Source organism: Salminus brasiliensis, chromosome 6, assembly GCF_030463535.1.
Source record: "Salminus brasiliensis chromosome 6, fSalBra1.hap2, whole genome shotgun sequence".
Lineage (NCBI taxonomy): Eukaryota > Metazoa > Chordata > Actinopteri > Characiformes > Bryconidae > Salminus > Salminus brasiliensis.
The window spans coordinates 2,661,989-2,689,019 of record NC_132883.1 but is presented as its reverse complement, the minus strand read 5'-3'; the positions used below and the strand labels follow the sequence as shown (position 1 = coordinate 2,689,019).

At 40.2% G+C, this 27,031-nt stretch overlaps 2 protein-coding genes across 5 annotated transcripts in view; both read right to left on the bottom strand.

The window, feature by feature from the left end:
• Positions 1-28: 28 nt before the first annotated feature.
• haus5 (HAUS augmin-like complex, subunit 5) lies at positions 29-17,094 on the bottom strand. Of its 2 annotated transcripts, XM_072681319.1 has the most exons (20): positions 17,044-17,082; positions 16,526-16,629; positions 14,534-14,596; positions 13,199-13,231; positions 13,031-13,055; positions 11,386-11,518; positions 10,699-10,858; positions 10,367-10,442; positions 9,582-9,661; positions 9,438-9,492; positions 9,190-9,317; positions 8,959-9,040; positions 8,716-8,864; positions 8,365-8,527; positions 7,350-7,430; positions 4,983-5,128; positions 4,374-4,467; positions 2,414-2,552; positions 1,318-1,450; positions 29-339 (listed from the first exon to the last, which is right to left on the bottom strand). In XM_072681319.1, the coding sequence occupies exons 2-20, from the start codon at positions 16,615-16,617 to the stop codon at positions 237-239; spliced, it is 1,935 nt and encodes a 644-aa protein (XP_072537420.1). In that variant the 5' UTR covers positions 16,618-16,629; positions 17,044-17,082; the 3' UTR covers positions 29-236. The 2 variants fall into 2 exon arrangements, with proteins under 2 accessions (XP_072537420.1, XP_072537419.1); XM_072681318.1 differs by having other exon boundaries at positions 16,526-17,094.
• Positions 17,095-19,326: 2,232 nt separating this feature from the next.
• The window catches only part of wdr13 (WD repeat domain 13), a 10,872-nt gene continuing 3,167 nt past the window's right edge, over positions 19,327-27,031 (bottom strand). For all 3 annotated transcript variants that reach the window (XM_072681316.1, XM_072681317.1, XM_072681315.1), the window contains exons 4-10: positions 26,724-26,833; positions 25,966-26,096; positions 24,358-24,665; positions 23,704-23,884; positions 22,333-22,474; positions 21,657-21,775; positions 19,327-20,013 (exon numbers count right to left, since the gene is read on the bottom strand). In XM_072681316.1, the coding sequence (XP_072537417.1) occupies positions 19,829-20,013; positions 21,657-21,775; positions 22,333-22,474; positions 23,704-23,884; positions 24,358-24,665; positions 25,966-26,096; positions 26,724-26,833 (1,176 nt within the window). In that variant the 3' untranslated portion in view covers positions 19,327-19,828. The remainder of the gene's footprint in view (positions 20,014-21,656; positions 21,776-22,332; positions 22,475-23,703; positions 23,885-24,357; positions 24,666-25,965; positions 26,097-26,723; positions 26,834-27,031) is intronic.

The window sequence follows — 27,031 nt, the reverse complement described above, 5'->3', positions numbered from 1 at the left end:
CTGTAAAGTTCCTAACTTTCAATAGAAGTCAATGTGAAGATACTTTATTCCAAGTCATTTTGCAGTATTTCTATTGGTTCATTAATCACAATAATCAATTCTGATACACTTAAGAACTGCTACTTACATTATGCCAAAAATGGAGATACAAGGTTGACGGGCATCTAAAATGCAGAGCATAATTAAACATTAAGAAAATGAAGATTTCCAGCAGTCTAGGTTTCCAAAAACTGCATTTAAAGCCCTTTTGTAGCCAGTTTCCATCGCTGAAGCCACTGCTGGAAAGTCAGTCCCTCCTGTTGCATCTCTGGCAGAGCAAATTGACCAGGCTGCTCCCACCTGTACAGAACATAAAGACTCTAGGTTGGTAAACAGGGCAAAACACTGATCTTGCAATAAAAAATTAAATAAAATATAAAAAAAACGGGCACAATTCTATTAATCTTGATATCTAATGCATGCTAGAACCATCCAGCATCAACCCACACCCTAGTCCTCCCACCTCTAGTCTCATTACTAGATTATACAACAGCTGAGGCACAGTCATAATTTTTCCTAATTCACATTTTGTTCATTATGGGCTGAATGTCCCATTAAACTGCTATAAGATATTAGGAGATCAGACAGAAATGTTAATGTGGCTTATAATGAAAGCTAGCAGAGCATGAAACCTAACTCCCCAACTCTCAAACTTCATTGCAAGTGAAACTTGTTAAATTTCTGTACTAAAAACTCCCTAATGAAAAAGTGGAAGGATGATAGCCCCTCAAGTTTCTCACTGCCCACCTGTCTGTCTGTTACAGAAAAGCTTGTTCCACAGTAGTGTCTGAAATCTCCAATATTAAGGAACTGAGGGGTGAGACAGTGAGACAGTGTAAGTGCTTCCTCAGGAGGGTGCTGTGGCAGTCCCTCTTAAAGCACCTTCTTATAATAACATTCACACATCAGCACATACACTACATGGACAAAAGTATTGGGACACCTGCTTATTCATTGTTGCTTCTGAGATCAAGGGTATTAAAACAAGTCTGTTCTCCCCCTGTTAGTCAGTGGAGCTTCAACATGATCCTGAAGATGATATTTTAAGGTACAATGCTTCGTAAATGTTGCTTTAACTTGCTTACTGTGTGAGGCAATTAGGAAGCTGTGTTCAGCGTAACTATTGGTGCTTAGTTCTTTGTGTTTACTGTCTGAAGGATGAATAAACTGCAAGTTTGTTGCTTATAACCGACACAGTGCCTTTCAATCACCTCCTCTCATTCCCCTTACTGAAAAGCAACAGTAAAGGAAATGAGGTGAAAGGAAATAAATCCTTACCAGTGTGCAATGGCAGTATTGACTTGGCTCCCGTAGGCCAGACCTTTAGTGCACCGCTGTGTGAGCTCCTTTACACGAGGCAGTAGAGACTGCAACACCTCTGCATCCTCGGCTTTCACACGCTGCAGTAGGGCTGTCTCACACAGAAACACACACACACACAGACAAAATGCAAAAGAAAGCATACACACGGAGGTTAAAACTTGCTGTCTGTGAGGGAAATTGACTCCACAGCAGGGGGTCTGACTCATAAAGACAGAGTTCGGCTATGCAGCAGGGTCTTCTGGCTTTGATTCAGACTGCATTCAAGCAGGAGTCGTCATAACAGACTGCAGTAGTCTTTAAAGGAATACTCCAGCATTTTCAAGCTAATCCTTATCCGCTTTATCTGTAACGGACAGTCAATTAACACGGATGACGGAAAACTTGACACAATGACCAGGTGCAAACGCAAAAGCTCACTGGCTTCCATGATAGGTTTTTTACGGATATAGCCATTCCAGACCCAAGTAAATCACAGGAGGAATTACCACAGGACCTCATGTAAACTTAATATTATGTTTAGTATGTATATAGTTTTGTCCTTCTGTAGAGAATCAACCTGAGCCTCACCACAAGCATTTCAATGCATAAATGTCCTGACATGTTGTGCAAATGACAAATAAATAAACCTGAAACTTGAATATTTTTGAAAACTTATTCAAGGGGATTATCTTACTGTGATATTATCTGACTAAAAATATCTAAAAAAAAAATAAAAAAAAATAAAAATAAAATAATAATAATAATAATAAAAAAATAAATAAATAAATAATAAAAAAAAATATATATATATATATATATATATATATATAAACAAATAAAAATAATAAATAATATATAAATAATGATAATATATATAACGTTTTACATAAAGGTCATTTTAAAGATAATTTATATAAACAAAGGGAGCTCTCCGACTACTGAACAGTACAGTATTAGGGTTAAAAATTCCAGGATATCCCTTAAACATGTCTTAATTCACCAACATCTTAATTCAGCTTTGTCTCTATACACTGAGGGGGCAGGTAGCCTAAAGCCAGAGTGTGTACGCTACCTGGCTGGTTGGGAGCAGGGAGCTGCGCTGTCCGTCTCTGGGCATCTGCTAGAGAGTCCGAGAGCAGCTGCAGAAGTCGGCGAAGAAATCTTAGCTCCAGCCTCTGGGCTACTGTCTGAGAGCATAACTCCTCTGGAGCCTAGAGCACAGAGACAGGGAGAGTTCGTTTAAAAGATAAAAATGAGGTTTGATGAACCCTTTAACAAGGGTTGGGCGATATAGTAAAAAATATTATATCATCACAATATTTAAAGACTTTCAAGAAACACAAAATTATTGTAATTTTGACACGCAGATAAAAAGCATGAGTAGCAGCAGATTATTAAAAATAAATAAATAAATAAAGCTACCTGTGTGTCTGAAGTAATCTCTCTATGGCTTGTATGGTATATGTGATATGTGATAGTAAAAATATTATATTACAATATTTAAACACAATTTTATGATGCAGAATATTTATTGTAATATTTTGATCCGCAGACAAAAGGCAGCAGTAGCGACAGATTCTTAAAACCTGCTACTCAAATACCCCACTATACTCGGTTGAGTGATTTATATGCAAAGTCTGCTGCACCTCATCTAATTAAGCAGCACTAATTACAAATTTCGTAGTAAAACCTGCCGTTTTTAAGCAGTGTTTAAGCACTGATGATACCCACGATATACTATGTATTGTGGGTATCAAATATATATGATGTATCACAATAATACGATAAGGGTCATATTGCCCACCCCTCTCTTTAACAACAACAGACCAACCAGGCAGTCTAGACTTCAATTCCTCAATCTTATAAAAACAATTCCGGATGTTTTCCATGTACAGTGGAACACAGGTCATACACTGATGTTTACCATCTGCTCTGGGCAATATTGTAAAAAAACAAACAAAAAAAAAACATTATTTCACGATATTTAAAGACAATTTCATGATTGACAATATTTATCGCAATATTTTGAGCTGCACAAAATGCTTCAGTAGCAGCAGACTACTAAAAGTCAGTACGCGAACACTCTCCTATACAGAGTTCAGTGATTTACATAAAAAATCTGCTGCAATTAAGCAGCACTAAATACACTTTTGTAGTAAAACTTGCAGCTCGTCAGTGTTTAAGCACTGATGATACCCACAAAATTGTGTGTGTAATATATAAAACCTGCTACTTAAATACCCTACTACTCTACAGCGTACAGTGATCTGTATTTAAAATCTGCTGCAGTTTGTCTAATTAAACAGCGCTAATTAAAGTCTGTAATGAAATGCACAGTTGGTCAGCGTTCTTTAGGCTTTGGGGATATCCATGATGTGCTCGCTTCTATTACAATAAGATAAAATATATGATATATGATCAAAATCATATATGTCATATATAAATATCATAATATTGCCCACCCATCTCTCTCTCTCTACTATTTTGAGCACAACCACCACCAATGACTCTTTCTGCCAGCGAGACTAGTTAAGGTGATGGCATGGACGATGCAAGGCCCAGATTTAAACCCCAGTGAGGGCTTGTGGAACGGTGTTGAGAAACGTGTGGAGAAGAAGAACCTAATCACTATAGGAGGAGCGGCAGCGGTGAAGAATGTATGAAAAGGAATTCATTAGATCAGCTTAATGAAAAGGAAATATGACAAAGAGGTGTGAGGTGGTCACTAAAGCCAGATTACGTCCTGTGGAATACTAACATACACTTTTGGTTGACTATATTGTTTCGTTTTCTTTCTTTATGATTTGTTTGGCATGTCAATCATCATTTGGGAACTTTCTGGTTGTCCATAAGTATAGGGACAAAGGAACCTGACCTGATGGAATTAAATGGCTACATTATTCAGGGTGAAAAATCGCTGAACTTGACAAACAAATTGTGATATGAACAATAACATAAAAATGCAGAGTCCCTAAATGTGTGTGTGTGTGTGTGTGTGTGTGTGTGTGTGTGTGTGTGTGTGTGTTCCTCACCATGTACATTGGTGTGGAAAGACTGCAACGGACTGTTTGGAGGGCTGGAGAATTCACACGGTAGAGGGAGAGCTGGTCCACTGGTATTCTCTCACTATAAGATACAAAAGAAAGTAAACCTGTGCAATTTCAAATGCAGCTCCAGTGTAATAATAATAATAATAATAATAATAACAAAAACTTTTTAAAAAACATTGTTATTCAGTTGTTATAATAATAATAATAATAATGACAATAATAAATAATACTTGTTAAAAAGGATTATTATTGTTTTTCAGTTATTATTATCATTACAACTGAATAATAATAATTGGTTTTATTATTATTGTTATGATTATTATTATTATTAATCTATCATTTATTCTGAATGACCAGTGTTTTACCATACAAAGTAAGCTCCACTGAATGACAGAGACATAGCATTATTATAGCGTACATCTTTCTGGATGATAATTAGCTCTTCTTTTCAACTCTTACCATTGTACTGCACATTACACTTCATCAATCACAGGGTTTTATGGCTTTTAAAAAGGACATGAAAAGCTAGTTTTAGTGACAACCTAATGAATATGATTTTTTTGTGTACTTAGGACATGCCGTGCGGTTTACCCATCTATGATCCTGCGATCGAGGGCAGCGAGAAACACTGAGTTAAACTGCTTTCCCTCCTGGGACACAGAGTTACGAAGTACAGTAGCAGCACGAACCACACCTCCAAACTGCGGGCTGAGATTCTCCCGCACAAACTGCTGTAACTAGGGGAAATATCAGAGACAGTACTGAAATTACACACAGACGATATGGCAAGAAAGATCGACACCTGAAGACATTTTTGGGATACACATACTATGTATATGATATACAGTCACATGTATTACAATATTTTGGTAAGTTGAACAATGTACAGTACTTAAATCATTAAACAAAAAAACCCACAAAATTAATATTCTATTAAGAACCTAATTAAAAATTATGATTTTTAGATAACAGGGCTTAGCCAGTGGGAATCTAAGTGGTTCTTTAAAAAACTAAATACATCATATCTTCACAGTCACACAGAAACCCTGTATCTTCAAGGTTTGGTAGCATTTACATTATTGAGAAATACTGTAATTATACATATATTAACAAATATTGATGATGCTGTACTGGACCGAGTGATGGACTGACTCTCAGTGTGTATCAGGTTAGGGTTCTGATGCTGTACTGGACCGAGTGATGGACTGACTCTCAGTGTGTATCAGGTTAGGGTTCTGATGCTGTACTGGGCCACTTGATGGACTCAGTGTGTATCAGGTTAGGGTTCTGATGCTGTACTGGGCCACTTGATGGACTCAGTGTGTATCAGGTTAGTGTTCTGATGCTGTACTGGACCGAGTGATGGACTGACTCTCAGTGTGTATCAGGTTAGTGTTCTGATGCTGTACTGGGCCGAGTGATGGACGGACTCTCAGTGTGTATCAGGTTAAGATTCTGATGCTGTACTGGACCGAGTGATGGACTGACTCTCAGTGTGTATCAGGTTAAGATTCTGATGCTGTACTGGACCGAGTGATGGACTGACTCTCAGTGTGTATCAGGTTAGGGTTCTGATGCTGTACTGGACCGAGTGATGGACGGACTCTCAGTGTGTATCAGGTTAGTGTTCTGATGCTGTACTGGACCGAGTGATGGACGGACTCTCAGTGTGTATCAGGTTAGTGTTCTGATGCTGTACTGGTCCGAGTGATGGACTCAGTGTGTATCAGGTTAGGGTTCTGATGCTGTACTGGACTGAGTGATGGACTGACTCTCAGTGTGTATCAGGTTAGTGTTCTGATGCTGTACTGGACCGAGTGATGGACTGACTCTCAGTGTGTATCAGGTTAGTGTTCTGATGCTGTACTGGACCGAGTGATGGACTGACTCTCAGTGTGTATCAGGTTAGTGTTCTGATGCTGTACTGGTCCGAGTGATGGACGGACTCTCAGTGTGTATCAGGTTAGGGTTCTGATGCTGTACTGGGCCACTTGATGGACTCAGTGTGTATCAGGTTAGGGTTCTGATGCTGTACTGGGCCACTTGATGGACTCAGTGTGTATCAGGTTAGTGTTCTGATGCTGTACTGGACCGAGTGATGGACTGACTCTCAGTGTGTATCAGGTTAGTGTTCTGATGCTGTACTGGACCGAGTGATGGACTGACTCTCAGTGTGTATCAGGTTAAGATTCTGATGCTGTACTGGACCGAGTGATGGACTGACTCTCAGTGTGTATCAGGTTAGGGTTCTGATGCTGTACTGGACCGAGTGATGGACTGACTCTCAGTGTGTATCAGGTTAGTGTTCTGATGCTGTACTGGACCGAGTGATGGACTGACTCTCAGTGTGTATCAGGTTAGGGTTCTGATGCTGTACTGGTCCGAGTGATGGACGGACTCTCAGTGTGTATCAGGTTAGTGTTCTGATGCTGTACTGGACCGAGTGATGGACTGACTCTCAGTGTGTATCAGGTTAAGATTCTGATGCTGTACTGGACCGAGTGATGGACTGACTCTCAGTGTGTATCAGGTTAGGGTTCTGATGCTGTACTGGACCGAGTGATGGACTGACTCTCAGTGTGTATCAGGTTAGTGTTCTGATGCTGTACTGGACCGAGTGATGGACTGACTCTCAGTGTGTATCAGGTTAGGGTTCTGATGCTGTACTGGACCGAGTGATGGACGAACTCTCAGTGTGTATCAGGTTAGGGTTCTGATGCTGTACTGGACCGAGTGATGGACTAAAATAAAACCAAGCTGCATTTCATGGTTAGAGTGCTGACCTGCAAACACCTTGTCATTGCCGCATAACTCTTAATTAGAACATTCAGATATTAAAATAGCGAATATATGAACACACTACCTTAAGAACACAGACCACTGATATTCATTATCTTGCCTCTTTTTTTTATCAGCAATAAAATGAGTCGGGGAAAAAAGACTGCAGGCACTCATTACCTCAGAATGAACACGAGTGAGTTCAGTCTTTATGGTGGAGTTTCCTTTGATCAGACTCCTTATGTGTTCCTGTCTAATATCCTGCACAAGACAGAGACAGAGAACCTCTTCAGCATTCAAAAACATTATTATAAAGTAATGATTTACACAGAGACAACGGCACAGATCAGATTAATTCTGTATGAATGTTCCCAGTTATTAAAAAATATATATATATATTTAAGTGTTTATGGAGTATTGCTTAACTGATATGTTGCCTGACAATCCTAGCCTGCCGTTGAACTACATTGAGAAAGAACTGCTTATTGCAATTACCATCAAAACATTACTTACTGTAGTTTATCATACATAAATCAGCCCTAACATTAATACCACCTGCCTAATATTATAGAGGCCCATTTATTATAATATGGTTTTATGGTATTTCACAATTTTCCCACTTTTCTTGTTCTTTTTATTATACATTAACTCTTAACAAATATAAACAGGTATTTTTATTGGTCGAACAAAAGCTTTATTATACTTAAAACTTAAATAAATGCATTAATGAAATTACATGTAAAATGTCTCCCTTAATAAAATAATAAATAAATAAAATAATAATAAAAAAATAAGAAAGCCGCATTTAAAGTTTTTTTTCTTCTATAATTCAATTTATTCTTTTGTTTTTTAACACTAAAATCAGTAAGAAATTGGTGTGATTCCTTGTTTGACTGTATTTATTTCCTGGACCAGTAATAAGTAAATGTACACAGTATGATGACCATCAACTCACACCCAAATATTGCACTTACACACCTCTACTTCATATTTAACCCCATTAACTCCAAGGGTCTGTATGTGCCCCCAGCTACAGCTTAGTTCTTCGCTTCAGAACTCTCATAGCTTCCGAACCTAACCATTAGTTTTATGGTCATTTACCAAATAATGATCATAGTTACTACAAAACAACATTAAAAGCATAACCTATACATTCTGTTCTACCCAAACCGTAAAGATGCTCACTGAGACATACCACGAGCTGTCTAAAGTCCATGATGCTTTGCCACTGTGCCTGGAGGCTCCGCAGGGCCTCGTGTCTCTCTCGGCTCTGCAGCTGCAGCTGAGCACACTGCTCCCTCACACTGTCTCTGATTGCAGCCTGCCTCACCGTCTGCACCTCCAGCTCAAACACACTCCTGAGACAGACGACAGGACAACACAAGGACGAGGTCAAACACACAAATTCAGAATTCTCTTACTTGATAAAGCCCCTTTAAATATCAGTGCTGGGTAAAAGGAGGGAGGGGGTGGTATGTAGTATGCTATATCTACTGAAAAGATGGTAGATGGTAAATCATTTGTTAGGTGGAGGGAGTTGAGCAACCTGGCAATGGGGTCAGCATCATCGTCCTGTCCAAGAATTCTGAGCTGCGTCTGCTTCATGAGAGCTCCTAGATCAGCCTGCAACTGCAGAGCTCTGCTGCGCACATCCGCCAGCTGCATATAACACTGCTCCACATCCTCCCAGGCAGACTGAATGTGCAAACACACACATACGCAGAATTATCTACCATAATTGCCTAATTGCTGACTAATGGCATTCCACTATATCCTAATTTCTGCTCACCTGTAACAGACTGTGGACTGGCGGTAAGTCCTGCTCCTCTTCCATCGACACATCAAGTAGATGATTACTCTCATAGCGAAACCTAGAGGAAGAGATGAATAATATATAAATTACTATTCGCCAAGATTTGAAGGCATTCTGAAGTTAGATAGACTGGGTTCTCACTCTTTTTATGGAAACCTATTTGATGAGGAATGTAGTAAAAGCTGAAATGATGTTATGGATATTTACCCAAGAGCAGACACTTCATGTTCTACATCCAAAGCGGCAGTCATCTTCTCCAGGGCTGCCTGCTGTTTCCCAGCCAGAGTCTGCAGGGCTAAGAGCACTTGATTTGAAGGGTGAGAGCGCAGCAAATCCTAAAAAGGGGACATAGGTATTCACATTTTTCAAGTCCATAACACAATCCCTGAATCCCTGCATCATCATTATCATCATCTAGCTACACACACACACACACACACACACACTTAGCCCACCTGAACAGCACTGAGCCAATGCTGGTATGCTGCATTCCTCTGATCAGGAGTAAATCTGCATTGGAAATGAAATTGTATAGAAATGTATAGGAAAACCACTGATGAAGATGAAAAGGTGAACTGTCTGAAAACAGCTGCTCTTACTCAGAAGTGGCCTTCAGCATGCTGTCTTGCAGAGACTGGAAGAAGAGGACTCTCTCATTGCATAGGTCACGGATGTCTCGCTGAAGGGAAGTCACAACCCAGATTAGAGAAATTGATTTAAAACATTTCTACCAGATAAAAATGTTGACATGCGACCCTGAATTAGACTAAACAGATAAGATGAGGATTATGACGATATTTATCTAACTATATATCCATCCCTACGTTTACACTATATGGACAAATGTATTGGGACACCTACAATATTACACATACAGGAGCCGTTACAACCAACCATTCTAAACCCATAGGCATTAATATGGAGCTCTGCTGCAGTTACTGAGTCAGTTGGAGGCTTTTCTGCACTCTGCTCTGAGCTCAGCACTCGGCCCTGACCCCGCTCTGTAACTTTACGTGGTCTGACAGACACTCGGTGGCTGAGCTGCTCTCTGTGAGCTGTTCCTCCTAAACTCTTCTACTGTTCAATAATAACACCACTCACAGCTGATGGAGGAAGATCTAGGAGGGAGGAAATTATAAAATTTCACCAGCTGACTTGTTGTAGTTGGTGCAGCGGTGTCTCTTATTACATACAGAACCACGCTGGAGTTCAGGGAGCTCTTCAGAACCTCCCGTTCTTTCACTGATGTGTGGAAGAAAGGCCGACTGCAGGGCTAGAGGCTGGATTTTACACACCAACTGAATCAAAACACCTGAATTCAATGATTAAGAGGTGTGTCCCAATACTTCTGTCTATATAGTGGCCATAAAGGAGCAGTGCTTACTAGAACCAGTGGTTCAGCAGCCATTCCAGTGTTCCCACTGTCAGATGGTCCAAACACCAGCTTCACCTCTGCTTTTCTGCAAAAAGGAGATGTTTTTACTGGTCTGGCTCTTCTCATACTTACTTCATGCAAGTCTATTTAAATCCCCTACCCATCATTACCAGTCATAACATTCAGACTACACACACACACTGCAGATTCACACTGGAAAAAAAAAACCCTGACCTCATCAGTAATCAATTAAAGTATAGCCCCTCTTTAAACCGAATCTAGAACCATTTGGACTTTATATTTTTACAGAATCAAACCAAGTGTTTTTTGAGAGGGATTACTTGGAGAGCTGCTCCAAGGCTTGTCGCTGTCTGCTGATCTTCTGTGTGTCCTCTGTGAGAGAGTTTCGCTCATCTGCACAGCGCTGCCTGAAGGAGTCCAGCATCAGCTCCCTTAGTCTGCTTTCCTCGTACATCTCCCAGTGCCTGCCCACGTTCTTCTCTGCTCAGAGAGAGGTGACAGAGAGAATACCAGAGTAAATAATACACAGATCAGCCATAACATTAATACCACCTGCCTAATGAATGGTTTCAGGGATAACAACTCTGACCCAATTAGGCATGTTCTCCACCAGACCTCTGAAGGTGTCCCGTTGTATCTGGAACACCAAGACATTAACTGCAGATCCTTTAAGCCCTGTAAGTTGTGAGGTGGGGCCTCCATGAGAATCAATGTTCCTTATTTGCCCTGGACCTTGTCGCCGGTTCACTGGTTGTCCCTCCATGGACCACTGCATACTGGGAACACCCCACAAGACCTGCCTGATGTTTAGGGAATGTTTTTCACCCATTATCTACAGCTTCAATACTTCACTTGCTGCGTAATATATCCACCCCTTGACAGGAGCCATTATAGAGGACTTCCAATATGTATATATAGTAATGTTATGGCAGATTGGTAGATAAAGACAACACAAATATCATGCAGCTGTATTCTGAGTTTACGAGTGAGGAGTGCAGAAGCCTCACCTTCATTAGCGAGCTGCTCCTCCGCTGTGCTGATCTTGTGGTCTAACTGAGAGAGCTCAGCCTGCAGTTCCTCCATCTCTCTCTGCAGCTCCAGACGCTGAGCATCTTTATTCTGCCCCTCCACCTGCTTTAGCTGCACAGAACACACCACACAACCTCTGCTTTAGTCCTGCAGAATTTATTACAGTCAGAAATCTGATCCAAGATTCGTGCACCAGCAGTATACTGCAATATTATGGGCCTCTCAGAATAGGAATGATGGGCTTCAGAGACAGAACCTGAGCCAGGACAACATCCTGAACGCCATTTCCTCATTTCCCAGGCCCTATATATCCTCCCACTCCCCTTTACTTCTGGGACAAACAACTTCACACCCTCCACATCCACCTCCACCACCTTCTTCTTCTTCTTCTTCTTCTTCCTCGGCTCCAATTTCATTGGTGTTAAATGTTTTGTTCCAATTTTTTCTTTTTATTATTATTATTATTATTATTATTATTACTTCTCCTCTTTATATTTTATGCCACTTTATACCCACACCATTCCAATCTGGAATAAAGTGCCTGTACACAGCTTTTGGATAAGTGCAATAGTATCCGTACAGTGTCTGAAAACACTGGCCAAAACACTCCCATAGGAATACACTAAAATGTGTCCGTAAACTTTAAAAGCAAAAATTTACACTACAGGTCACCTTTTTTTCCAAGCTACAGGCACCAAATTTGTGGCCTTGTGGTTTTCGAACCAATCCAACTTACGGTGCTTGGAGCAGCTTTTGGACCTTTTTTTGGAGTCTTCTGGTAAACAAACAAATGCTAAAGTCAGGTCACCTCCGCTTGCCTTACTATCCTAGCCCTGTACAGCTCATATCCTTCAGCTGGAAAACAGCCAGTTCACAGTGGGAGAAGATGCTGTATGTATAAATGGATCTAAATCAAGTTTACAATGTCTGTTTTGGCGCTTTATTGCATTTCACCTCATATTGTTTTCATTTTTTTTTTTTTTCCTAATTTATGGCAGACGGACACTAGAAGAAGCACTTCTGACAGAGGAGCCCATCTTGAAATAACTTAGATAATGATGAAGTATCTGTAAATAATCTGTAAATACTATTGTCATTGCTTTTTTACTTTACTACTATTACTATTATTTATATTGTGTATATAGTGGTAATTTATCTACGTTTTTGCATCTGAGTGTCTTGCTAGCCCTTTCTGCTGTGACACTGAAAATTTCCCCACTGTAGGACTAATAAAGGATTATCTTATCTTATCTCATCATGCGATGACTGGGCGATATGGTAAAAATGAGACATGTTTCACAATATTTATCTTGATACATGTGATCACAGACTAAATACATCCGTACTGACAGATTCTTATAAACTACTATTCAGATCCTCTCCTGTACAGCGATTTCTACTCAACATCTGCTGCTCTTCATCTAATGAACCCTTCAGTCTAATCACACTGTTAGTAATGAACCCTGCAGCTGATCAGTGTTTATTAAGCACCAACAGTCTCCTCCATATGATTAGAAAAGCTTATTGATATCACCATAACAAAATGTATCACGATACAATAAAATATTGTCAATTGTCAAAGGTTTTCAGACAGCACTCAGGGCTCAGGCTTTTCCCTCTTACCTCTTTATCCTGTACAATTTTGTACCTTCAGGAAATGTGTCAAGGAAAAAATGAGCATCAGTATAAGTCATCTCAGTATTAAAGTGAAACTGATGATTCTGAAGAAAAAGGCACAGTGTCAGAAGGCCCACTAGCCAGCTAAGATGATGACACACTTGAGAAGGATACCATTGGAGATTTCCTCGCATAACTCTGACATTCCTGTGGGGAAACAAAACAGAAAAACGTAAAACTTACATTTTGGAAATACACCCGGTTAGCTGTTCAGCCGTCAGACCTTCTACACTTCGTACACTAGCCGAGAAGATTTAAGAGCTGCTGCTAAGCCAAGTAGGTCTATGTCTTAGATCTATGGACACAGGTCAGCTAGTAGAGCCCAGAGCCCAAACTAAACCTGGTGAAGCAGAACTTAGCCCTTCATTTAGGAACTGGGACCAAGTACCAGACCAGATCTTATGTGTGCTGCAAAGGTTAAGATGTTTAAACCTAGTATGAAAACATTGCTAGTTTGCTGTGCTTATAATTGAGTCTCAAGACTTACTTATTTAGCACTGCACTCTAAATTAGGAATGCACTGATCCGATATTAGTATCGGATATCAATCCCGATATTAATAAAATTAGCTGGATCAGGTATCAGATAATTAGGCCGATCCATGGAACCGATCCTTTATGTATCGATATGGAAACTGAAAAAGCCGGATCGGTGCATCGCTACTCTAAATGTCTTATGTAGGCCTTTTTTTCCATTTTTATGGTACCTTTCATTTTTTACTTCATTATTACACTCATTTTTACACATATTTTGCATTCAACTCCCTCCTTTGTAAAACACTTTGAATTGCTTTCATGTATGAATATTAAACTTTCCTTGCCTGCTAAAATCTGGAGGTATTTTATATCTATAGAAAAGCTGTATACAAACCATATATAGTGTCCTTAAAGCTACCCTATATGGACAAAAGTATTGGGACACACCTCTTAATCAGTGAATTCAGGTGTTTGATTCAGTCTTATTGCCACAGGTGTGTAAAATCAAGCCCCTAGCCCTGCAGTCTGCCTTTCTTACACACATCAGTGAAAGAACGGGAGGTTCTGAAGAGCTCACTGAACTCCAGCGTGGTTCTGTATGTAATTGGAGACACCGCTGCACCAACAACAACAAGTCAGCTGGTGAAATTTTATAATTTCCTCCCTCCTAGATCTTCCTCCATCAGCTGTGAGTGGTGTTATTATTGAACAGTGGAAGAGTTTAGGAGGAACAGCTCACAGAGAGCAGCTCAGCCACCGAGTGTCTGTCAGACCACGTAAAGTTACAGAGCGGGGTCAGGGCCGAGTGCTGAGCTCAGAGCAGAGTGCAGAAAAGCCTCCAACTGACTCAGTAACTGCAGCAGAGCTCCAGACCTGCTGCTGCTGCTGGTAGAGCTTAGAGCAAAGGGGGACCATTTCTACACAGAAAAGACCATTTTTTTTAATAGTCCAAATGTGGAAAGGCAGTACTTACCTCTCATGGTAAACATGCTTTATGACATATTTCCAAATTGAGGCTCCTGGACCGACACATAATCTAAACAACATAGAAAAGACAGTATTAATGTTTAAACAGCATAATTATATATTACAGGTAGGGATGCACCGATACCACTTTTTCCTTTCCGATGCCACATTTTCAAGTATCTGCCAATACAGAGCACCGATACCAACTCTGACTTAAATACTCGATACTTGGCAATAAATCCTGATATTTCCAACTTTCTATAGATTATAAATCAAATAAGCTTGAAATAACAGCATTTACTGGTTGAGGATCTGCACATTTGAAAAGTTTCAGAGCTGAAAAAATAATAAAAATGACCACAATGCAGAAACACGAGCAGGTAGGGAAGCAGAATCTGGCTCAGCTTCACCAAACAGCTTTTAACTGCTGTTTAATCCACATTTCAGAGCCGTGAGAAAAAGATACGCCAGTTTAGAGACAAACAGAGCAGCAGTTTCACCTTCAGGTTCACGTCTCTACTAGTTACTAAAGCTACTAAACTTCAGTGTTTCCTTTAAACAAGCTGCTGAAACTCAACTCAACTCAACTCAACTCAACAATAAACACCACATGCAGACAAAGTGCTGAGACTTTCCTATGGTTGTTACTGTTATAATGTTTACTGGTTGTTTAAAAATTTAGTTTCATAATAAAGTTTGCAAACAAAAATGTTTGATGTAATAAAAACGATTTAGAGCATCAGTAAGCTTCACAGTATTAATGCTCCTCATTGCTGATATACACTGTGTGTAAGTGCCAGTGTCGGTGCCGATACCAACACAGTATCAGTGCAACACTAATTTCCACACACAACATTTAATCAATCAGCGTATTCAAAGCCTATCAGTATAATCTGGTTTTATAGACACAGTTACTGGGTCTACTTTTCAATGCAAATCTGGACAATACGATGCAGATATTTACATTTACATTTACGTCATTTAGCTGACGCTCTTATCCAGAGCGACTTACAAGGTTACTCGTATTACACAGGTGGACCAATGTAGTGTTTTAGGACTCTGGCCCAAGTACTCTTATTGGTGTAGCGCAGCTTAGCCATCCAGACTGGGAATCGAACCCCAGTCTCCCACATGGTGTGGAAGCACACTAGCAGGTAGTGGTATTATCTGTTGCGCCACACCAACCACAATATATATATAGATATGTTTTTTGGCAAATGTGAGAGCACAACTGGGAACAAAGGAGATGCAGCTTGACTCATCATAGCTGATTGAGAGTACAGTAATTTAGTCTGGACCTTAATCTCCCAGCCTTCATGCACATGTGTGTATATTTTAGTAATTACTGTCTATAAGCCCTGTCTCATGTACAGTGGTGGCTTTAGCAGTTAGAGGGCCGGGCTACTGATGACAAGGTTGTGGGTTTGATACCCGGGCTGTGTGCGTTTGATCATTAGTGTATGTGTGTATATATATATATATATATATATATATATATATATATATATATATATATATATATATATAATCACTGCACAGATGGATTTAAGGTGGAAGCTAAATCTCGTCCAGTGTCTAAGACGAATGTCTGTCCTGTCTCCTGGTTGGTGGTTTGTCCCTGCACTACTGGTAAGCCGGTCTCAGTATAATCCCAATAAAGCTGAACTGGAAGCAAGAAAACATTACATTAGAAAGTTTTAATTAACACATTTAATTAGCTGTGTAAATTAATTAGCAATGCACAAACACCCGTGTCTTCAGCAGTGTCCTATTCACCATCAGGAAACATTTACTGATCAGTTGATCATAGATCCATCTCTGACCTCTCTCTGAGAAGCTGTTAAACATGGTGCAGGTAGCCTTAAACACTTCCAGTATACAGGACCTCAGTCAGCACACTGTACAGCACAACCAGGGTCTTATTGAGATTTATAAGATGATTCAGAGGGGGGACTAATTTTGCAGGACATGTGGGAACCCTGTCCCAGTAGGTACTCACGTTTTAATGTAGCTGTCGTGTGGAAGTTTGTGAGGGGGGAAGTCCAGCTCCTCAGTGGCCCAGCGTTTCACCTCCTGAAACAAACTCCCCATGTTGCCCTGAAACTACACAGAGAAGCTGGATTAATCAACAGGGCCGAGCTCCCGGGTACAGCGCCGAGCTCCCGGGTACAGCGCCGAGCTCCCGGGTACAGCGCCGAGCTCCCGGGTACAGCGCCGAGCTCCCGGGTACAGGGCCGAGCTCCCGGGTACAGCGCCGAGCTCCCGGGTACAGCGCCGAGCTCCCGGGTACAGCGCCGAGCTCCCTCTCCCTCTCCCCCGCCTGACGGACTCCGCTGACCGCTGTTGTTAGCAGCAGGCTAACTAGCTAAAGCTAGCCAACTGTCTGCCTGTTAACTGGCGCTAGCCCCGACGACCCCAGCGCAGAACCGACCCCTCCAGCTGGTCGAGGGGGTTTATCGGATGAAGAATGTTATTATAAGAATATTTATATTTATAGTTCAGGAAGTTTATATCTACTACATTTGAAACGGCCTCGCGCTTCCCGCTGCATTCGCTGTTTCCGGTTACGTAAAAAGCGCAGGAGACCTGGGCTGTGACGCAAGCACGTAAATAATGACATTTTAAAGATCTTCACAACATTAAACTTTCACATTTTATATATTTTAGCATTTCAGAAGATATCTATGTCGTCATCTTGCATTTGTTTTTGCATTGTATTGCATTACAATACAAACACACACTCACACACATTTTTATATATATATATACATATATACACATTATTTATATATATATACATAACGAAAATATTTCTTTCTTTTTAACTCACACATACACTCACATACAGATAAATCTGTACATATGTATACATATATATACACACACAGACACGCACTATTTCATCTGTGTATATATATTTGTATATTTGTATTTTGTATTTTTTTTGCTTATATTTCTATATTTCTATATTTTCATATTTTTATATTTTATTTTTTAACTTAAATGTAACTTATTCAATTTTATTTTATTTTTTTTTATTTTTCTTTTGCACTTTTGCACTTTACTTCATTAAGTTAAGGTTTAGTTAAGTTTAAATGTAGATTTTTATTGTATAGCTTGATGTGAGCAGACTGTCATAAAAGCATTTCACTGCAAGTTATACTGTGTATGACTATGTATGTGACAAATAAAATTTGATTTGATTTGATTTGACATACATACATATATATATATATATATATATATATATATATATATATATATATATATATTATATAATTACATTACATTTACATTTATGTCATTTAGCAGACACTCTGATCCAGAAATTTACTAAAAGCAAGTGCTTTGCTATTTACCCAAGAAAAACTTAGTTAGTTGGAATAGACTTATTAAGTCAATAAGGTGACCATAGTACCTTATATATATGTATATATATATATATATATATATATATACATATATATATACTTAAAATGCCTATATATAATTTATACACTGTATAAACATATTTACAGTCGTGTGTGTGTATATGTATGTGTGTGGATTGTAATGCAATTCTATGCAATACAAATGCAAAAAAAATACAAGATGATGTATCTGTGTATATATAAAATCTATTATATATATCTGTGTATATATAAGTTGTGTATATATATATATATATATATACGTGTGTATATACATATATACAGTCTAAACACATACTTGTCATCATGTATATATGTTACAACATTAATAAAATGTAATGAACAGAAACACAATTTTATTACTACTTAAAATGTCTAAAATTGCAATCAGGTGCATTTTTAGCCAAATGAGGAACTACCACCTGAGAGTGCCTTAACTCTTTCCTCTTATCTCTATTAATTAATTAATTATTAATTAATTCATTTTATAAATGATGATTAAACTGGTTTCTTCAGGTGTGTGAGTTTAGTTAGATTGCCTCCATCTCTCAGTGTTGAGCACATGTTCAGAAAGACAGGTTTAATGTATACGTGTATATAAATACATCATATAATTACCATAACATTAGCACCACTGACAGATAACGTGACAAACACTGATCATCTTCATCTACAGCGGCTCCGCTGTCAAGCGGTGGATATATCAGGCAGCAGGTGAACAGTCAGCTCCTGAAGGTGATGGACAAGATGAAGCAGGAAAAACGGACAAGCGTAAGAATCTGAGACACTTTGACAAGAACCACACTGTGATGTTGTAGACAATGACTGGGTCAGAACATCTCCAAAACATCAGGCAGGTCTTGTGGGGTGTTGCCGGTATGTGGTGGTCAGTACGGACGTACTAACTGGTGACAGGGTCATGGGTACTCTTCAGGGTCATTGATGCTCTTGGAGGTCCCATGTCAGAACTCGCAGGACCTTAAGGATCTGCTGCTGTTAAACAAGGTCCCAGATACCACAGGATACCTTCAGAGGCCTTATGGAGCCTCAACAGCACCAAAAGTCACCATGCAATGTGCTGAGCATCAGCTAAACAGCTAGAGAGGTTGAGCTGTGGAGCAGTAGAACAGTGTTCTGCAGAGTCATGATGGAGCTCCATGCAATCAATACCTTTTTTAATGCTAGCCTTGGGCTAGAGGGGTATTAAGCCCCCCCCCCCCAGCATTGAGTTATGGAGCAGTGGAAAACTGTGCTCTCACACAACAGTAGAGGCAGTTACTCCAACAAATGCAGGAGAACACTTTAAATACCTTTGAGCAAGTGTCCCAATACTTTTGTCCCTATAGTGTATTTAAGGTAGACTCGTACATACGACACACACGAAGCAGAGTCCACTAGTGTGATGAGATTTATTACCATGTTAACAAGGCATAAATACAGTAGTGTTGTCATGTAAGCCAGCTGACCTCTTCAGTATTAAAACATTCAGTGATACTACCCTTCCTCCGGCAAAGACGTCCTCACAAACACACACTCACACACACATCACATTGTCCACAACATACCAGTATTAAATAACCCTCTCTTCTGCTAGGCCTTTAACTTAGTTTATACATGTTGACTGTAAAGCACAGATGGAGTTTCCACAAAGTCTCAAGCAAGCGCCACACTCTAACGAACAGCGTCGCACAGGGAACGACAGGATATGTGAAACTGTGACAAACGAGTAGCTCAGTCTCATTTCCAACAGCATCGTCCAACCAGACACAGCGGATCTGCCTGGACCTTCTGTCAGCCTTCATAGCGGCAGGATCGTAAATTGCACACGATTGGAAGTGACAAGCGCTGAAGCTGCTGTTGCTGGGGCAGCGGAAGCCTGGTGTCGCTGTGGTTTACTTCTGCTCACGTCTCCAGATGATGACCATGCCCGTCGCATCCGAGGAGGCCAGCAGGCTCTCGTCACAGTTGAAGCTGACGTCCAGCACGGGGCCGCTGTGACCCTGCAGCTTGTTTACGATGGCCTTGGTGTTGCGCTCCACGTCGAAGAAATAGACACACGCATCTTCACTGCCGGTCACTGGAGTTGAGAACAAGGGAAGCAAAAGAGAGAGACAGTTCCTGAAACGAGCTCAATTACCCAGACGAGTTCAGTCCAGACTGTCAAATATGAGATTATTATATCTGATGGACTTTACTGATCTATCCAACAAAGCAGGAAGACAGGTTAGTGAAATAAACCTCAATCCTTAAACCTTAGAAAATAATAAAGACCATAATAAAAACCTTTGGGTTTAAAGGACCCAAATAATGAAAAAACTAATTGTGCTCCTGCTGCTTTTAAAAATAAAAATTAATGTAATATATATGCTCACATTCTGCACTTTTTACTAAATCTCAATGTCTAAATTTTATATATTATATATATATATTATGTATTTGATAATTAATATCTTGTTTTCAAATATACACATATACATATTTTACACAAATATTACATTTTGCTCCATATTTCTATTTCTATATATTCATCATATATTTTTTTCTCTACAAATGTCTTATCTGAAAATACTTCTTTTTACATTGAAATTTTTCTTCAGATCTCTCCATATATGTTTTTATATTTATTTACTTTTAATCTTATATTTGTATCTCAATATATTTTATTTTCAATATCTTATCATATCAATATATTTCTAGTAAGTAACATGATCGCATTTTGCCCCATACTTTTATTTCTATATTCCTCATATTTGTTTCCCTATACATTTCTAGAGTTACAGATCTCCATGTCTTATATTTATATATTGTTTATTGTTAAATTCTATCCCTCCGTGTACACGCTATCATATATTCTAAATCTGTCATGTAAGCATTTCACTGCTAGCTGTACTGTGTAGGAATGTGTGACAAACTCTGATTAGAACTCTGATTAGTGTCATATTACCATTCAGTCTGCAGTGCACATATAGTAACTAAGCCCATTTCAAATTAATTCATTAATTATTATAAAAACACCTAATTTTCATATCCATGCCTGTTTACATTGAAGTAGAATAAAGCATGTTTCAGCCTGGATTGCATTTTACTATTTACATATCATTACTCTCACTTAAAAACCTCTCTCTATTTCTGACATAATGTGAATCTGGCAGTTGTTCTTTACACGGTGTCCAAACTTAATGATATGAGATACAACGTTTTACAATTAAACAGATGATATCCATCAGTCTGTTTAACTGTAAGGGAATAATGGCTATTTTTAGTAAGTAAACGCACACAAATGTCATAAATCAACCTTAGAGGACAATACCGTTCAAGAAAGCTGGATACACAAACTGATATAGGCCTTTCAACCCCTTAAAAAGCCTATGGCCCCCCGGCAGGTCAAAAGTGTTATTACAACCATCTATTACAATTACAGAAGTCCTTGTAGTTGCTGAGCAATACGCCTTAGTGTGTAATTAGCCTTGGAGCATTAAGGGTTACAATATTTAAAATAATTAGAGCTTAGTTGTACATTTTGAGCACACAAGCCGCTCATGTGGAGATCTAAATTGTCAACAAACTTGCACTGAACAAAAAACGGGTCCCTTTTCCAACACAAGAGCCACAGATAGCCACATAGATATCTCTGTGTGTGCAAACAGAGCTAAACTCACAAAAAAAAAGCCTTTAATGAAAAGCATATTGTCATGCAAAGCGTTGTATGCTTGGTCTTACCAACACAGGCCCCCTGCCTGAAGGACATAAGGGGACAGAAGATGCTGTGGAGAGGCTGGGAGCCATGCTGGATGGGGAAACTCCTCTTCAGCTGCAGGGTGCCTTCATTATCCACAACCCTGCAGAGTTGTAACAACAGCATTCATCACCCTTTCATGAAACCTCTAATGCTTTTTTTCTTTTAAAAATATTAAACACCTTTGCATCCAGCCGCATTTATGGTAACAGGCCAACATCATTTATTTTTAGTAGATAAAGTGTTTTCAGATGCAGTCGTAATTCTTAGATAAAGTCATAAAATCAGTTTCTCAAATTTGCAATTTCGTGCCTTTTTATTATGTATGACACACCACTTAGGTATGACATCGCCAAGACAGGTTAATGCCTGAATAACTGGAAGGTTAAGCCGTTTTGTGCAATGCTTTTAGTCAGCCTGCACACCTTCATGTAAATCAGAGCTATTAACAGTGAACTGTCATGGTTTACATCCACTTCTAAACTGAAGCACCACCCAAAAAGCTCTTTAATGCTAGTGTAAAAGGTTTTAAGAGCTTTTTATGCACCAACAGCAGCCAAACAAGTGCTTGATTACTTCAACTCCCAATCCTTTCCGAGTGTAAGCGCTTTGAGGCAGAAAGTAGGCTGTCACGAATATAGCAAATGTGTGTGCTCTGACCTGTAAAGCAGGAGCTTGTTGACACAGGCGTTGATGAGCAGAGACGGGTCTCGAGCCTCTCGGCTGATCCAGGAACGGGCGGAGATGCTGGAGATAGAGCTTCCCTCACTCACCACCAGCCTCTTGGCTTTAGTCAGCTTCCCTGTGGAATGAACTCAGCCTCAGGACACGCAAACCTGTCTACGCATACTGTGATTGCAGAGGTTATTGCAATTCTATTTTTTTGACCCTATGAGACACCCAGAGAGCGGTATTTTTTTTAGATCTGGGTGATCCTGATGAATTCCTTATTACAAGGTTTTACGAATATCACAATATCAGGTTAATACTGTATTTAAAGCAGCAATGTGAGAATTGGTACTGTTGCTCAGTTAAAATTGGAGAGTAATTCACTCCACTGCAGTAAAAACAAATCATGCTTCGTGGACAGCTGTACACATGCATTTGTTGACAAGCTGAGAGCTCTAGAAGCAGTATCTGAAGATAAAGAAGCATGTGGATTGAGGCGGTAGAGTAATACTACAGGTGAGACTCGGGTTCTGGAGAGAGTTCTATAGCGCAGTAGCAGTATTACTGCTGGGATTGGAAATTACAGAGACGCCATTCTGCCTGTTACAGTCAACGGAGCTGTTTCAAGATATTATAAGGTAAAACTGCTGCATAATGTTGCTTTAAAATTCACTGTTTATAAAATAAATGTTTGTGGAAACCCCTTTCAAGTTGCACCCATTGCTGACACATACAGCTTGTCTAGTCTCTATAGAGGAGAAGTATTGCCAAAAGAATAGGACTCTCTGGAGCAGATAAATATGAAACTATTAGCACCATGCTGGATAATGTCAGGCGTGGGCTAGAGGGGTTAAAAGCCCCCCCCCAACACTGAGCTGTGTAGCAGTGATAGAACTGTGTTCTGTGGAATGATGGTGGTGCTCCACCCAGTACTTTTGTCCTGATTGTGTAACAAATATATATATATTTACTGCAGTGAAAGTGAATTACACTACCTGACTGTAGGGGGAGCCCAAGAGTACCAAAAAATACCAATTCTCAATTAATGCTGCTTTATGTTGGCATTAATGAAGTTGCATAATAAACCCATTCGTCCTGAGTGCTACTCTTTGCAAAAAAAAAAATATATATATAAACTTGTAGCTTGTTTTGTCTGCTTAAGATTCACAGGAAACTTTACAATGTCCTACATTTTCAGACCTGAAACTTACTTTTAATTTCATGTATTGTAGATTGTGTGTTTTTGATCTATATCATTAAAGCCAGACAGTCTCTAGCAAATGTTGTACAACTGCACCCAACCCAGCATTAATACCCGGTTACTAACACTTCTTCATCCCAACAAGATCTGCATCCTACTACCTGTGGCCATGTCAAAGAGGAAGGAGAAGATGCTCCCTCGGTCATCCCCCGCCCACAGAATCCTCCCCGGAGCATCAAACGAGAGGGAGAGCACCCGGCCAGTCAGTTTACTGGAGCCTCCTTTCACTTTCTTCCCTGTGGAGATGTTCACCACCTGCAGCAGGTGTTTACTGTTGCCAACCTGCAGAGAACACAGGAGGAACAAATCTATTCATCCTGAAGGGAACCACATTTAGCAACTCCCATGGTTTGAACCGCAGTATCCCACTGCTCCTAATGCTCCACATACAAGAACAACAGTAGTTTCTTCAAAGCTTTGAGGATCCTTACTTCTCTTCTTTGTTTCTTTTACCAAAGGGATTCATAAAATTTCTCAACAACACAGTTTTACTGTTTGATGTGTTGAAGTGTATTAGATCATACAGCAGTTTAGGACCACAGCCTTTTTTTTTTAAAGAGCTAGTTGAGCAGGGCTGCCTGCATTCTCCACCAGTGCTGCTTTTTCCTTTACTGACATTTGCTATCTGTAGGTTGCCAGGGCCTTAAATACTCCTTGCTATATTCTAATATTCTAGACCAAAAATAAGCCAAACTGAGATGCAGATCAGTTTGCAGATCTACTGCAGATCACCTCTGCTCTCCACCAGCACTCACCACAGTGAGGTTGTTATTCATGGGTTGGAAGGTGCAGCAAAGGAGCTCGCTGGCTTCTGGGTCTACCACTTCACGGATGCAGCGGCCATCCTCCGTGTTCCAGATACGCAGCGTGCCGTCCTGCGATGTGGACACGATGATATCGTTGCTAAGAGACCAGGCGAAGTCAGTGACGGGCCCTGCGTGTCCTTTCAGCGTCACCTTTACTGTCGGCGGGGACGGGGACAGGGTCATGATGGACAAGGTGCCGTCCAACGAGCAGCAGGCGAGGAGATGCTTGTCATCGTTGGCAAACTGCAGTCGAGGAACTGAGAAAAGAAAAGTCACAAAGGGTAAAACTGACAGTTAAAGACACACCAAGTCATAGAAGACTTTTCCTTATTTTTAAGGATGTTTTAATCCAGGGTTTGATATCAGGGCAGTTTCAGGCATTTTTAATGGATTGGGTCTCGGCTATTTTAATCCGAACCCAGTTTTGATTCTCTGTTTTAACCACGGTGTTCAGAGCGCCATCGAGTTGCCTCAAGGCGCCATTAACGGATATTACAGCCCAGCCAGCTGCAGCAGCAGCAGTGTGGACGTTCTCAGAAGGTAAATAAAGGAGTTGAGGTTCTGCAGTGTGGAGCTATTTTACAGTGGAACCTGAAAACAGACCATAATATCTGACCCTTTATAAAAAATCTCACTGAAACGCTCCGTTTTACCAGCGGGAGAACCGCAGAACCGGCACTCGCCTTTCTCTGTTTATAAACCAGCACTGAAGAACCCGTTCAGATCCGAGTGGAGGCTAACGCTAATGCTAACACACACACACGCTATAGAAACCCCAATCACACACACAGCACATTCACCCACTATAAACCAGTTATCACACACCAGTAGACCAACAACAACCACAGATACCAGTCCAGAGTGTGTACCACTACACACACTCTCTCTCACACACACACACACACTCTCTCTCACACACACAGGAAGTGATCAGACTGCAGTGTTGTAAAGGAGCTGGGAGCTGATTGGTCAGGGAGGAGATCAGACTGGATTATCAGATATTAAACACTATAAAACAGTGATTTTAAGAAAAGTCTGACTAAACTAAATCAGTCAGTCCAGAAAGTCTGATTATAGAATCTGATCCTGAAAATAAAGGATTTTACTGAAGCCGCTAATCAGCAGCTCGTCTGATCTAAACTGTGGAGCTGGATTATTTATACACAAATAAACAAACAAACAAACAAACATATATATATAAAATATATATGACATATAATATTAGTATTATATTTGTACTGCTTGTTCCTACTACGTCTCTACAAGATAACATATATCATTATTATAATTTTAGGTGATGTTTAAATCAATATTTAAAGTATTTCAGGACATTTCTAATCATCTCTTGTTTTTCAGATTCAGTTTTCTATTGTTTCCATATTTTAGAAAAATAATACAAGCAACCCTTTTTTTTTAATAACAATATTTTCTCTATTTAATACACAGGCATCAGTTTCGCTACCTTATATTTCCTATTATAAAGTCCACAAATTACACATTCACTCAGGCCTATTCAAACCCTGGGACTGTTCGTATTACAAACGGATCTGTTCTCACCAGCTGAGTCCACATGCTGGTCGAAGATGTGGTGCATGCCAGCGAAGGCGTAGTTCTCACTCAGAGTGGTGTCACCTGCCATAGCTCGACTTGCCTCTGCCACGGAAGTGGGCACCAGAGCGCCCGGGGGCCTGGACAAAAGTATTGGGACACTTATTCATTGTTGTTGTTTTTTTGTTTTTTAAATCAAGGGTATTACAGAGAGTTGATCCTGCTTTTGTTGGAGTAACTGTCTCTATTGTCCAAAGAAGAAGGCTTTCTACTAGATTTTGGAGGAGCACTGCTGTGAGGATTTGATTGACTGCATTCAGTGATCAGGATGTTGGATGATCCAACAACCCACTTTATTATCCTCAACTCATCCCAAAAACACTGGACACAGCACCATCCATCATTCCAGAGTACACAGTTCTTCCACTGCTCCACAGCTCAATGCTGGGGGCTTTATACCCCTCTAGCCCATGGCTGGCATTAGGCAGCATGGTGCCGATAGGTTCATGTTGTTTATTTCATCCAGATAGTCCTACTTGTTCTATTGGCAGGACTTCTCTACAGGGACTAGACAAGCATCAATGGCCGCAACTTAATGTAGCTGAATGCACTCATTAAGGCTGTCCACGAACATCTGGACATATAGTGTGCAGCATAAGAGTGTGAAAGGGGGCAGAACATTTCAGAGCTTCTTACACTAACAGCACACAAACCAAACACTGCAGCCTGGTGCTGTTTCTTGAGTTGCTGGTCAGCGAGCTGCGTACCTCTCCTCGTACACGGCTCTGTTCATTTGGGCCTGCAGCTGGTACGAACCGCGACTCACTGAGCGCCGATGACCTCGAGCACCCTGAGCACGGGGGTCCTCCTCAAAGTCCTGGTACAGAGAGAGCAGAGGGAAAGAAGGAGGGGAGGGAGAGGCGTGGCAGGAGACAGAGAGAGAGAGGGGGGATCTCGGAGAGTTGATCTGGTGCTGTACGTTTGCTTTAACACATAAAAGTGGTGCTGTTCACACTGATCATATCTGCAGTCTTTAAAGCCATCAAACAGCAAAGCACACACACAGACTCACACA